General features: G+C 49.8%; 1 protein-coding gene across 3 annotated transcripts; it reads left to right on the top strand.

The window, feature by feature from the left end:
- Positions 1-1,870: 1,870 nt before the first annotated feature.
- On the top strand, positions 1,871-11,323 carry SLAMF8 (SLAM family member 8). Of its 3 annotated transcripts, XM_028488749.2 has the most exons (6): positions 1,871-1,910; positions 4,503-4,829; positions 8,119-8,424; positions 8,506-8,610; positions 9,297-9,432; positions 10,354-11,323. In XM_028488749.2, exons 1-6 carry the CDS (start codon positions 1,871-1,873, stop codon positions 10,382-10,384), a joined length of 945 nt encoding a protein of 314 aa, XP_028344550.1. In that variant the 3' UTR covers positions 10,385-11,323. The 3 variants fall into 3 exon arrangements, with proteins under 3 accessions (XP_028344550.1, XP_054940240.1, XP_054940239.1); XM_055084265.1 differs by lacking the exons at positions 1,871-1,910; positions 4,503-4,829; positions 9,297-9,432 and adding an exon at positions 8,819-9,124 and having other exon boundaries at positions 7,993-8,424; positions 8,512-8,610; positions 10,354-10,407; XM_055084264.1 differs by lacking the exons at positions 1,871-1,910; positions 4,503-4,829; positions 9,297-9,432; positions 10,354-11,323 and adding an exon at positions 8,819-9,146 and having other exon boundaries at positions 7,993-8,610.
- The last annotated feature ends 3,560 nt before the right edge of the window (positions 11,324-14,883 follow it).

Here is a 14,883-nt window from a genome sequence, read left to right as displayed (position 1 = left end):
AAAAAAAAAAATAAAATTAAATAAATAAATAAATAAATAAATAAAACTACAGGTTCCTGAGCCCCAGCCCAGCCCCACTGAACCAGAATCCCTGAGAATCCAAGTTTTCAGCACGGGTGAGAGTTGCTGGCCTCCAGAGTAAAAGCCTAAAGTTAACCCAGCACTCAAGGACCCCATAATCTGACCCCCAGCCTCCCTTTCCATTTTACCCAAGGCAGCCCTAAAGGATTCCTCCCTCTGTTCCTTCGTTGCCTCTGGAGCCCACATGGGACCTCCCTGCTGCCAAGCTTTACACTGCTTTCCCCTCATGCTCAGAGCCCTCCCCCAGTCTCTGGCCCTCCCTGTTTTCTCAGCTTATCCAAATCATGTCCATCTTCAAGATGCAGCTCAAATTCCACCTTTTAAGGAAGTGTCCCCTGCCCACAACCACAGAGACCTCTTCCCATGCCCTCCTGCAGCGTGGACTGTCTGTGCTGCTCTTTTGCACAGAGCCGTGTCTGTCTGTTGTGGGCCTTCCTTTCCCAGGCATATCTTGTTCCTACAATTTGGTGGTGAGTAACTGGAGGGCAGGAACTCTGTTCTGGAAACCTCCTGCTCACCTGCCACCACATCTGCCTTGTTCCCAGCTGGGTCCAGAGCAGAACGTTCAGTTTGACTGACAGGTCAGAAGCTCTGCAGGACTAGACACCACAAGCCACACTCAGGAAGCTCAGAGATTTTCCTTATCTTCTCGCAAAGCCTTCCCTGACTAAAGAAACCAAGTTACCGCAAGTGAGAAGAGAAACGGAGTTAGGATGGAGAGACTGGCAAAATGGACCACACTCGGAAGGCTGGAGCTCAGCTCATAGCTCTGCTTCTCTGTGACCTCCAAAAGGTGCTAACCTCTCTCTGGTTTTCAAACTCCCCCATCTCTAACAGGGTGATCATCAGATCCTCTCAGAGGAGAGTTGTAGGGCTTCCAGGAAGCAAAATATGCAGCAATCTCTAGAATTCACAGCCTGGTTTAACAAATGTCCATTAAGCATTCATGACATGCCCAGCACCGAGGGGTACACAGAAATGAATATGGGACCTTGGCTACAAACAGTCTGCGGAGATGAGAAAACTGTTGCAAAACAGTGTGCGAAGAGTTATGACAGAGGAACGGGCAGGCCCTGGGCACACAGAAAGGAAGGTTCCTCGTGCTGCCTGTGGTCAGGAAGCCTGGAACGGGAGTCCGGCCAGCTGCGTAGCCTGCATAGCCATGCCACATCCAGATGGATGAATGGAACAAGTACAGCGAACTGAAGTGTGGAATTGGCAGTTCTGAGAAGAGGCAGTCCTGGCTTGGCATGGCTGGAGAGCGGAATGGACGTAGGACGGCAGGCTGGAGAAGCAGGCTGGAGTTGGACTTAGGAGAACCTTGTATGCTAAGTCAAGAGTTAGTCTTTATCCTGAGGACAGTGGGAGGCTGCGGAAGAATTTTAAGCGGAGAAGTGATGATGGGAATCGCAGTTTAGAGGGTTCTCTGTGGTGACAACAGGAAAGGCAGGGGGCAGCTGGGCAGAGTGGGATGTGGGCATGCCCAGCGGGAGTCAGCAAGGAGGATGTGGGCTTGTGGGGGGGGCGCTTGCCATCTGCACTGGCCAACCATAGGCATTTGAAAGAGGCTGACTTACAAGAATCAGCTCCTGAAAGAGCCCAGCTAGACCCGAGGCCAACTTCCACTTTCCTCTGGATATTTTCGCTTTCAGGGCGTCCTGTTCTGAGTCAACATTCCTCCTTCGAAACATGGGACTTTCCAGAAGGACCACAGCTCCTTCCATGCATCCACTTGACCTGGGATGTTCTGGATTTGGCTGTCGAGCGACTTTGCCTGCCTCTCCGAAGTATGGCCGTGTGGTCCCTGTGGAGTCTGCTTCTCTGGGAAGGTAAGTGGGGCAGGCGGGTGGCCTGGCCTCAGAGAGCTGAAGTCCCTTCCTCAGACATCCGGGCAGGATCCTCTCCCCAACGCAAGTGAGAACCCAGGAGCTGTGGACGGGTAGGGAAGACTGAAGCAAGTTCTTGGGCAACCTTAAAAGCTAAGCAGAGGCAAAGAGTTGCAGGACCCTGGATAGAAGGATGGCAGCACAAAGGAGCCTCCATGTCCCTGAGACACAAGCTGTTTTGTGGCCCAGGGAGGTTAAAACGGAGGCTGGTGGTACCATTGGTTTTGAAAGAGATGGTCGTGAGAATGTGAGGGTCTGGCAGTGCTAACACATGCAAATTCTAAATGTGGTCTGGGGAGAGCAGGGGAGGGCAGGGCTCTTACAATCTGAGGATGTCTTTCCAACAGCCTGTGGGAGAGCTGAGACTCCTCCCTGCAGGTCTGTGGAAGTGGACGTCGAGGAGGGATGAGAGACAAAAGCAAGTTAATATATTGCCTGTGGACTTGGGGTGGTCGATAGCGGTGTGATGTCAGAAGAGACAAGTCAGGTCCCTTCAACACTGGGCGACACCCCCCGCATCCTGTCCGATGCCTGACTTCCCTCCCTTGGTTAACAAGTGGTCAGTATGACAAGGGCCAGCGCTGCTAGGCCAGGGGATGGGAGCCATGGGGTGTGGCAAGTACTCAGACACTTTTGTTTGTGTCAGAAACTCATAGGGACTTCAAGATGATTTTGTCCGGTGTCCCCACCTGAGTTCCTGGCTCCAAAAGTCTGCAGATTTCAACATTTCTAAACGTGTGAAGGAAATCCTGACAAAAAGAGGGAAACTGTTTGGTTCACAAATCTTTCAAATCCGTAGACATGGGAAGCAAAAATAATTTTTCTGAATGGTAAAAGAGATGAGTACCACTGGTTGAATGCACCCCCTTGCTTTACGAATGGGACAATGGAAGCCTTTAGAGGGAAGAGGTATGCTGACGATTGCACAGCTTGTTCGTGGCAGAGCCAGGGCAGGATAGAACAGGAGTCTTGATTGACATCCAGGACTATGCTCTCTTTATATGACGTCTCCACTGTGCCTTAACCCTGAAGCCATCCCCAGTTAGGACTGAGATGACTGGGGCTTGGCAGGGCAGTGAGACGGACAGGAGACTAGAGTTACCAGCGGCTGGCTGAGTGATCATCCAGAACACGGCTCCCTAACCAAACTCCCAGCACTTGGGTGTGTTCTCCATCTGCTTTTATTCTGCTCTGAACCCTCATGCCCACCACTGTGCTGGGTACAAGGGAAGTCCTCAGCCAATTTCGTCATGCATTAAGTATACCTGCCGAGCTTCTCCTACGTCCTGCTCCTAAACTGTGTTGGGCACAGGAAGTACAAACATGAAAAGAGGAGCTCATGGTCTCATGGGACTCATAAACAAGTGGTCACAATAGAGGGATAGGAGCATTGGTAGTGGTGATCCCAGCCCGCTGTGGGAACACAGAGAGAGTTTGTAACCTGCAGTGACAGATGGCAGAGGCCAGGGGAGGCAGTGATGCTTCAAGGAGAAGCAGAAATTAGTCAGCAAAGGAGTCAGAGGGGCACTTCAAGCAGAAGTGTCACCCACACAAGTCACACTGAATATGTTCCCAGCAAAACAGCCTCTTGACATCTCACCCCCATTCTGTTTCTCCTCCTGTTCTGGATCACAGAGAACGGCATCCAGTGGGTCCCAAGGACCTGGGAGCCATCCTTGACTCCTGGCTCCCTCACTCCCCAGATCTAATCTGTTACCAGATCCCACAGACTACACACAGTAATCTCTCCATTCCCCCAACTCTGCCTGTCTCAGCTGCTCCCTTCCTCAGTACACGTTTCCATTGTACTTCCAGTACAAGTACAATCCCACTCTCCTTGGGATTAATAGACGCAGCCTCAGTCTTGCCCCACCTCCCGTGCAGCCTGCACACCTCTGCTGGAGTTGTCTTTCTAACCATGGATCTAATCACGTCACTCTCTTACTTAGAGACTATCCAAGGCCCCCCATCACTCTAAGGATAAAGCCCAAACTCCAAAGTTGCTTTTAGGGCCCTGCAGGATCTGGCTCCCACAGACTCTGCAGTGCTATTTCTTACTCCCTCTGCAGAGAACTACTTTCAGTTCCCCACGGTGCACCGAGCTCTCTCACCCGTCCCGGGCCTTTGTGTGTGCCGCCCACTCAGTCTCTAACACTTCCCCATCCCCACTCCAGGCCGCCCTCTGCTTGGCCTGGCTGATTCCCATTCCTCTTTGCAGTCTCAGCTTAACCTTTTCTTCTCTGAGTCCCTCAAGGCCCGGCAAGGTCACCCTATCAGCCTACCTGTGTTCTCCCAGGGCACCCATTTTTGCCATCATGGTAAATTGCTGTCTTAAGAGTCTGAGCTCCACGAGCACAGAGACTGGATCCCCTTCCTCACTGTTTTATCCCCAGCCCCTGGCGCAGTGCACTCTCAGCTTGGGTGGAGGGAGTGTGGAGAGAAGGGCCCTCACATGCTCCGCAGCAGCTCAGCTGCATGCAGGAGAGAGATGAGGAGGTTTGGGGCAGGCAGAGTGATGGGGTTCTGTCCTTTCAGCACTACTTCCCTTCATTGTCACCGGTGCCCAAGTTCAGGGCCAGGTGGGGGGCTCGGCGCTGCTGGTGGCAAAGCGCCCTCCCGGCTTCCAAATCCGAGAGGCCATCTGGAGGTCCGTCTGGCCTTCAGAGGAGCTCCTGGCCACGTTTTTCCGGGGGTCTCTGGAGACGCTGTACCACTCCCGCTTCCTGGGCCGAGCCCAGCTGCACAGCAACCTCAGCTTGGAGCTGCGGCCACTGGAGTCTGGAGACAGCGGCAACTTCTCCGTGCTGCTGGTGGACAAGGAAGGTCGAGCCTGGACCCAGACCCTGCAGCTCAAGGTGTATGGTGAGTGCGCCTGACTCAGGCTCTCTGCCCCACCTCCTCCCACAAAGCTCCGGAAAGGCATCCTGGGTCCTGGAAACTGGGGAGAGCTGGGGTCTAGAAACCTCAGGCCTCTGACCTCATGGCTGATTCAGGGAACAGCTGCTTCCCCCCAGCCACAGGTAAGAAAACTCCTCAGGTTCTCGCAGGTGAGCTTCTGGCTGGGGCAGCCAGGCTTTTCCGCCCTACAGTCCTGGTCTGAATTCTAGCTTGGTCTTTTCTTATCTCAGTGGCCTTGGACACAATAGTTACTCCCTGACATTGACCTTTCTCACTTGTAAAACCAGTATAGTAATATTACCATGAAAATCCCAATAAAGGTAAAATCAGTGGCATTTGAGAAAGCATCTGGGATAGAGGCTGCCCTAGACATCATCAATTCTAAGATAACAGGTTATAAGATGTGCCATTATTTTATGCACCACCAAAAAGAAAAATAAATATTGCAATTAAACTATGACACAATGTTTTTAATTTAAAAATTCATTGTAACTAAAGTATAGAATTTTTATGTCATATTTCTTAAAAGAGCTCTTTTAGATGTATTGAGAGATTTTAAATTTCCATCATTCATGGGTGTTCTCTGTTATTTGTTATTGCAAAATAAACCATCCCCAAACTTACTGGTTAAAAACAACAAATATTTTTGTTTCTCACAAGTCTGACTTGGCAGGGCTCAGCTGAGCAGATCCTCTGTTCTACATAGGTTTATTAGAGTCATTCATAAAGCTGCTCTCAGCACCTCAGCTGGGGTGACTGAATTCACTGGAGGCTGGATGGGTCTTTCTTTCCAGCAACTTCACCTCCACCTCTGTCACAAACAGCACCTCCACAACCACCGCCACCATGCCCTCCATCACCTGCAGCACCACCACCACCTCCACCTCCACCACCCCCACCATCACCTGCACCACCATCACCACCTCCACCACCCCCACCATCACCTGCACCACCATCACGACCTCCACCTCCACCACCTCCACCATCACCTGCACCACCATCACCACCTCCACCTCCACCACCTCCACCATCACCTGCACCACCATCACCACCTCCACCTTCACCACCCCCTCCAACACCTGCACCACCATCACCACCTCCACCTCCACCACCCCCACTATCACCTGCACCACCATCACCACCTCCACCTCCACCACCTCCACCATCACCTGCACCACCATTACCACCTACACTTCTACCACTGCCACTGTATATCTGCTGGTAAAGATAAAATGGCCTTTGAGCTCCCATTCATCTATCTAGTGGCTTGGAAAAGATATGTCAGTGACCCCTATTTCAGTAAAACCTCAGAAATTGAGATAGAATAAGGGGGAGGAAAAGGTCCAAATTTAAGAATGGAGAGGGCTTCCCTGGTGGCACAGTGGTTGAGAATCCGCCTGCCGATGCAGGGGACACGGGTTCGTGCCCTGGTCCGGGAAGATCCCACATGCCGCGGAGCAACTGGGCCCGTGAGCCACAACTACTGAGCCTTCGCGTCCGGAGCCTGTGCTCTGCAACGGGAGAGACCACAACAGTGAGAGGCCCGCGTACTGCAAAAAAAAAAAAAAAAAAAAAAAAAAAAAGAATGGAGAGTAGGGGTGATAGCTGGGCAGAGCAAAACACTGAGGGAGAGAAAGGCAGTAGCAAACTGGAAAGAGAGAGACTCTCCCACACCTAGAGGGAGATAACTGTCTCATCACTTAGGTGAGCCACACGGGCTGCCAGTGTACAATTAAATGTGTGTCCTTTTGGATGCACACGACCCTGATCCATGTTGCACGGCTTGGCAAGCAGAGTGCTGGCTGGAATTCAGCAGTCCCCTCTCACCTGTTACCCCCTGAGCCCAGCGCCCTTGCACAGTGAACAGCCTTCACAACCATACAGGCAGCTAGGGAGGCTCTCCCCCGTTCTGAGTCTCAGCTGTCACATATGTGAAATGAGGAGGTTGAATGTGATAATACATGCAGTACCCACACCACTAAGCTCTAAAGTGCCTTGTTCTCAGCATCTGAATTACAGATTTTAAGGAAATTGCTGTTTTATTGCTTCCAAATACGTAGCGTGATTAGAACTAATTGCACAAAGCTGCCAAGCAGCCGTTCTTAGGAGCTCTGCTTTGACAATAGATAAGAATGATTTGAATTAGCAGATCAGTTACTAGAAATGTCAATGGGTGTTTCTACTGTGCCTGATCATGTTTGGAAGCAGCTTGTCCTCTTAAGTAGTGTAAATATCTCCCTCCCCTGTAATCTTTGTTTCTCCCTCCCCTGTAATCTTTGTTTATACTATTAGTGCACCCAGCAAATCTTTTCTTTTTTCATATCACAAATCCCACCAGATTGAGCTGGCATTAATGAGGTTTCACTCAGCTTAACTTTGGAATGCTCTCAGAGACTGAGCCCTTCCGTTGTTGCCAGAATGCTCTCCCGCTGGCCCCCTTTGCCACGAGACTCATGATCTACTCATCAACTGATGTAGGAAAAGGCAGCCATGGCCTGGGATGCCAGGACACCAATTTGTCCAATGGCCCAGGTAGCTGAGCACCTTGAGAGCAAGGGTTATGGAGATAAAAAGGCAGAGCCCCTACCCCCCAGTCTGCTCCTTCACAGGATTTTGCATCCTTGTAATAATTTTCTTAGTTATTCATAATCACTTGTTAGTATGTCTTCCTCACCAAACTCCAAAAGCTCCCAAAGTCCAGGAATGTGTTTGTTTTTGTGCCTACCTTAACAAACGTTTATTGTCTCTCTGACTGATGTATCATGTATCAGGGAAATTTGATGACAAGGGATACAGAGAGTTCTCAGAGGGCTCAGAGCCACACCTGGAATATCAGAGAAGGCTTCATAATCAGAGCAGTAAGCAGTGTGTCCAAGCTGGGCCTTGGAGGATGAGTAGGAGTTTTCTAGGAGGGTGAGACGAGAAAAGCATATGTGTACAGCTGAGCCATATGAAAGATAGGAAGAAGAGCATGAGACACGTTTGGGAGAACAAGAAATTAATTAAGATGGGTGGGGAGGATCCGCAGGAGGTACAGCTGGAGAGGTTGACATCAACCATTTAGTGAAGGATTTTGAATACCAGACTTAGAAATTCAGCTTCTGTCCTGTGGGCAATGGGAGACTGATGAGGATTTAGAGCCAGAGTGGCCTAGTCAGAGGTGGCATCTAGCCCTGCATGGATCCCAGAGCTGGAGTTATGGGCCCCGCTCAGCCTCCCTATAACCCGCACTGGCTCTGCTGTTCTTGCTCAGATGCAGTGCCCAGGCCCGTGGTACAAGTGTTCATTGCTGTATCAGGGGATGCCCAGCCCCCCAAGACCTGCCAAGTGTTCCTGTCCTGTTGGGCTCCCAACATCAGCGACATAACCTATAGCTGGCGACGGGAGAGAACCGTCGACCTTGATATCAAGCCAGGTGGCCTCTTCATGGACGGACAGGTGCTGAGTGTGTCACTGGGACCAGGTGACAAAGGTGTGGCCTATTCCTGCATTGTCTCAAACCCTGTCAGCTGGGACTTGGCCACAGTCACCCCCTGGGAGAGCTGCCATCACCAGGCAGGTATGCCAAGGGCTGGGGATCAGTGGTTGAGGGATCGTGAAGCATCCAGTCCACCTGTGACCCTGCCCTCTCCATGTCCATCTCCAGGGATGGCCTCCTACAAAGATGTGCTACTGGTGGTGGTGCCTGTCTTGCTGCTCCTGATCTTGGCTGGTCTCTCTGCCTGGCACTGGGGCCCCTGCTCAGGTAGGAGTCCTGCAAGGACTGGGGGTGGGTGGAGGAGGTAGGTCTTCTGGGAAGGAGGGACAAGTTTGGACCTCCTCCTATTTAGGCTTACCTCTCCCTGTCATCTCTTGGCCCTCTCCATCTAATATTCTGGTCTCCAGTCAGACTGAACTACTTGAAGTTCCTTTAGCAGTTTTCAAATGAGCTACTCTCTTGTGTGCCTCTGCAGAAATTTACACATTCTACTCTCTCTGTCTGGAACACATTTTCCATAACTTCCCACCCAACTCGCCTTCTTCATTTGGCTGTCACCTCCACCATCTTCAAGGTGTGCCCCCTCCAGGAAGCCTTCCCGACCTTCTCTCCCACGCCCAGGCTGGGTTTGTGTCCTGCCTTGACTCTCCAGCGCTCATCTCGGTCACAGCACTTACTGCCCTCACTCTCCCACGTAGTTCAGGTCTTGAAAGGCAAAGGCTGAGTCACCACCCCCTGACACCTAGCACGGGTTCCTGAAACATAGCTGGTATCAATAAAGGTGTGTTGAGTGAAAATCTAGATGAATCCCAACTCCTTCTTTCCAACCATCCTAGGAAAGGCTCCCTGAGAGAAGCACCTCTCTGGCCAGGGACTGATAGGGCCTCCTTCCCCCAGGAGAAGAGGGAAGGGGACACTCAGAGGTCAAGCTGGGTTCTGAGCTCTCCATCCAGCTCCTGAAAGAACTACCCCAGCAGACCTGGGCTTCGTGGACATGTCCATCCAAGGCTGTCTGGCTGGTCCCAGGATGGAGAAAGTGGGTCAGCAAGGAGAAGGAGGCATAAGACTTCAGTGGATGTGTCCGAAAAGGCAAGAGTCTTGGCCCAGCCACTGAGCATGCAGCTGGGCTGGCTGGCTGGCTCCTGTATATTCTTTCCACAGGCAAGGGAGGGAAGAGAGAGCAGCAGAGGTCACATTCCACCTAGGGGCCTGTATGCTCCTGAGAGGGTCTGACCTGGCCCTTTGCCTCAGACAGCCCCCAGGATTTGTGGTAAGAAGGTGGAAGCCAGGAAGCGAGCAGCTTTTTGCTTTAACAGCTTTATTGGACTGTAATTCACATATCATGTAATTCATGCATTTCAAGTGTAAAACTCAATGGCTTTTATTACAGTCACAGAGCTGTTCATCCATCACCACACTCAATTTGAGAACATTCTCATTACCCCAAAAAGAAATTCCCAAGCCCCTTAGCCATCACTCCCTAGTCCCCCTTTTCCTTCCAGCCTCAGGCAACCACTAATCTCCTTTCTGTCTCTAGACTGTCTCTTCTGGACAGTCTATCCTGTAAATGGAGTCATGCACTGTGTGCTCCTTTGTGACTGACTTCTTTCACTTTGCCTAATGTTTTCAAGGCTCAGAAAAGAGCAGCTTTGGACACTGAGAAGGGTAGAGAGAATCCAACTACCTGGGATAGTGGAAAGGCTCTACCCAGGGCATCTGGAGGCTGGCCCTTGGCTCTGCCACATGGCTTCTGCCTAGTCATTTAACTGGGTCCATCCCAGCTCTAAGTTTCTATACCTTCTACAGCTAAATGCGTGCCATAATTGCAGAGAAAGTCTAGACATTAGGAAGAACTTCCTGTCCTTGAAGCATCCATCTCCTTTTCCAGGGTCTTAGAAAACCAGGAGAGCTATTCCTTGCCTGAGGTGATCTTGGACTAGGGCAGTCAGGATTCAGAGGCCTTAGGTACAAACATTGGAGGGGTAACCTTCGTTCTGCTCTCCTTGCCAGGGAAAAAGAAGAAGGATGTCTGTGCTGGTGAAGTGGCTTCAGAGACAGAGAACCCCCTTGTGTAGGGTGTGCCATGAGCAATGCCTGGGTCATGAGGAACCCCACTGCCTAGCCACGTGATGCTCTGGGATGTAGCTGGTACCTGGGAACCACCATGGACCTCGTACCTCCTGTGAGACTCCTGTACCACCTCTCAGGAGCAGCCTGGGCAGCCGTCACACTGGGAGGACAGGAAACGCTGGCACAAACTTCCACACCTTCCCCCTTCCCTCTCCCCTGGTTGCATGTCCTGGCTCTGCTCTGGGAAACATGGGCCCAGCAGGACATCCCCTCAAGGACACTGGAAGTTCTTCAAGATCCATAGATTGATTGTCCAGGGCACTCACTCCTCCACCACTGTTCATGAAGTATTGTTATGGATTGAATTTGTCCCCTTTAAATTCACATGTTGAACTCCTAACCCCCAATATCTCAGGATATGACTGTGTTTGGAGATAGGGTCTTTAAAGAGATAATTAAGGTTAAATGAGGTCACGGAGATGGCCCTAATCCGATATGTCTGGTGTCCTTATAAGAAGAGGGAGAGACACCAGGAATACACACACAGAGAGAAAAAGCCATGGAAGGACTCAGAGAGAAGGAAGCCCTCTGCAAGCCAAGGAGAGAGGCCTTGGGAGAAACCAAACCTGCTAACATCTTGGTCTTGGACTTCCAGTCTCCAACACTGAGAAAATAAATTTCTGTCGTTTAAGCCACCCATTCTGTGGTATCTTGTTATGGCAGCCCTAGCAGACTAACACAACTATTAACCAACCAGCATCAAAGGATTACTTCCAGCCTGGGTCCTGGCCTCTAAAAGACATTAGACAATCACCCACTTTCAGTCCCAACCCCAGGCCCTGTCATTTGAGACCCTGATGTTTCCCACAACCAAGGAATTATAAGAAAAGTTCTAGAACCTGATGAAGAAGAGACATGGGGGTCAAGGGTTTCTCTTTCTGGCTTGAAGGACTTGCAACTTCATGGTCCTCAAAGGTAATTTACAGTTCTAGACAATCAAGGGATGACTGATATCTCATGGTTGGGATGGGTGCCATTTTGCCAGTAACATCTTTTTAATTGACATCTTCACCCTCAGCACTGACCATCATGCCTCCCACAGGAGCTGGAGTTGGGTTTGAGATTCTCTCCTCACTGTCTAGCACAGTGACCAGAAAAAGAGAGATTAAATTCCTCAGCCAACAGGAAGTTCTTGCACAACTTCAAGAAAATCAGCTCAGCTCAGGATGAGGGTCTCTGCCTGAGACTGAGAGAGGGAGGATCCAGGAAAAGCTAAACAGATGGGAAATTATGGAGGGAAAGGAGCTGAGGCATCCTAATATCTGCCACACTCATTTTCAGGTGCAAGTGCAGAAGATCCACCCAAGTTCAAGGGACCCACCACTCAATGGGAAGATGTTCAAGGTTACTTTGAAAGGAGAGCATGTGGGATGGAAGGTATTATTATTGTGGCCATCTCTGCAAAACACAATCTGCCACTGAGCGATTCTGTCTTAAAAAGCTCTGGAATATTGCCGCTGGAAAAAATTGATGAGCTAAATTTACACTTAAGAATTAGTAGATGATATGGTCCAGTATTACTCCCTCCCAAGTGTAACTGGATTTTTTTTCTGGGACCTCACTCAAGTCTTGATGATAGAGGAAGGAGGCACTGAAGAAACAGGGGTAGGTTTTGAAGTACTTTCCCAGGGCGGCTTCAACCCCTCCTCGCAGGATGTCAGCCCTGTGCAAGGGGCTTCCCTTTTCTCCCCAGTTCCTGGGCAGTCCCTTCACCTTGGACAAATGGTCAGCTCAGCTGGCCTCCAGATTCATACGGCCACTCCTCCACACGACTAGTCCTGGAATTTCCCTGCCTGCAGGCTCTGCTCAGAGGTCCCCTGCTGGCCACCTGACTTGGCCTAGTCCTTACGCCTCTCCTGCATCCACTTCTCTCTCATCACCTTCATCCAAGTCCACCTGAACAGTGCACATGGCCACAGCAGCCAGTGCTGCTGCCACCTGTCGTCAGAAGCATTCCCCAGGCCTGGTCAATGAACCAGGCAAAACTGGCCTTAGTCTTTAAAACTGATGTGAAAGAGAAAGCCCAAGGTCTAGCAAATGAGCCATGGTGGTTGAATGAGGGAAACACACACACACACACACACACACACACACACACACACACACACACAAACACACACACACACACACACACCACTCCCCTTCTCTCTTCCCTTCATCTCCAGGGCCCCGCCTCAGATCAGAGCAGTTCTGGATGGGGTGGGACCCACAGTTCTCCTTCACGCGGTAACCCTTGGTGACTTCATGTAGACGGTGGTTTTGTTGTGTGGTACGCCAGGGCCTTTTGAACATATTCACGCTGCTCACATCAACTGAGGTTCCCATCCCCAATGACTCATTTGTCCACCAGTGGACTAATTAACCCACCAGTGTTCGTGTTGAAAAGCTTTGGGATTGATGCTTTAAAAGTCACACAGGAACAAACATTGATTGAGTGTGCAGCATGCACCAGGTACACTTCAGGGCACTGGGGACTCAGTAGTGAGTAAAGCAATGTCCTTCCTTCGTGGAGTTTATATTCTAGATAATATAAATAAGCAAGTAAGCACATGTCACATGTGGATAAGTTCTATTAAGAAAGCTAAGGCAGAGTAAATGGCAAGAGAATGGTGTGTTGGGGAGAAGGGGTCCGTCTTAGATAAGGAGATCAGAGAACACCTCATCTTGATGAGGTGATATGTGAACAGAAGCCTATTGCCGTGGAGCAAACCTTGCAGTGGCTGGGCAAAGAGCGTTCCAGAGAGCAGAGGATGCAAAGGCCCTGAGGGGGAGCATAGTTGGGGTTTATGAACAGGGGAGCGGAGACCAGGGCAACTGGGCCAAAATAAAGGGGGTGGGGAAGGAAAGGGGAGGACCATAGTGATGGTCTGGGGCCTCAGCACTTGGGACCTTGTGATCTTCAGAACACCCCGTCCCTGGGGTTAGGGAAGACAGGAGCGACCCCTTCTGTTTGAGTGTCAGATTCCTCCCATAATGACCTTGGCACCATTAACTCCAGTGGGCTCATGGTCAGACCAGAATCCACTCCATATCTGTGTTTGCTTTTCCTTGTTTTCATTATATCTCCTTTGAGCAAGAGCCTTGGTACCTGTCCTGTGTAAATACAAGAGCTGCTCGAGCAAAGGGGTCATGTGCCACGATGTCAGAGGGAATGGAGTGGGGAGGGCATCACAAGAGAGAAGGGTTAGAGACACATTTTCTCACCAGTGGAGCTATGAGCACCCAATGCCTCATATCAAAAAACAAAAAAAACACTGGGGAGAGGAAAGGAGGGTGGGGCAAGATAGGGGTAGGGGATTAAGAAGTACAAACTACAGTGCATAAAATAAATAAGCTATAAGGATATATTGTATGGCACAGGGAATTATAGCCATTATTTTAGAATAACTTTAAATGGAGTATAATCTATGAAATATTGAATCACTATTTTGTACACTTGAAACTAATATAACATTGTAAATCAACTATACTTCAATTTTAAAAACTGATAAATAAAAAAACTGCTGCAAATATTAATGATATCTATGGCAAATCTTCCTTCCATGTTTATCAAGAAGTAGCACCTATTCAGTTCATCAGTACTTGGTTACTTACTGATCTTCGGAGGAAGCACCATCTCCTTCCAGATTTGACTCCATGGCTCCCTGCATCTGTTCTGCATGCAGGTTGAAGGAGGGCCTCTAAAATATACAACATATGCCTAGATTGAGGGAAGTTTTAGTGGGCTGTGCACTGGTCAGCATGGGTCCCATCGGCCTGGAGGGGCAGCCTGATCACATGGGTAAAGAGTGGGGATAGGGGACTTCCCTGGTGGTCCAGTGGTTAAGATTTCGCCTTCCAGTGCAGGGGGTGTGTGTTTGATCCCTGGTCGGGGAGCTAAGATCCCACATGCCTCGCAGCAAAAAACCAAAACATAAAACAGAAGCAATATTGTAACAAATTCAATAAAGACTTTCAAAGTGGTCCACGTCAAAAATATATATATTTTTAAAAAAAAGAGTGGGAATACCCCCACTGCACGATTAGCCCAGGTCCAGTTCTGGGAGCCACACCTCCAGGGAGACATTGGAAAACTCAAGTGTCCAGAAAAGAATGACCAGATGGTGAAAATCTGGAAACCTCATCATATGAGAAATGATTAAAGAAACTGGGCATGTTTAGCTGATAACAAAAAGCTCAGGAGGCCATTGGTCCTCCAATATTTGAAGGGCTCTCACGTAAGCCCTACTGTGTAAGTGAGGCCAATGGAACATGTCTCTGTGAGGCAAATACCGACTCATATGAATAAGAGGATCTTCAAGCTGGAAGGAAACTTTGTGGTTACTCAGTTCACGTTTTAAATTTCTCAGGTGGAAGACCAAGGCCTGAAGAGACTGTTACTCCCTAGAATCACATAACTAGTTCGTGGCA

This window comes from Physeter macrocephalus, chromosome 4 (genome assembly GCF_002837175.3).
Source record: "Physeter macrocephalus isolate SW-GA chromosome 4, ASM283717v5, whole genome shotgun sequence".
In the NCBI taxonomy this organism is placed as follows: domain Eukaryota; kingdom Metazoa; phylum Chordata; class Mammalia; order Artiodactyla; family Physeteridae; genus Physeter; species Physeter macrocephalus.
This window is presented reverse-complemented; position numbering and strand designations above follow the sequence as displayed.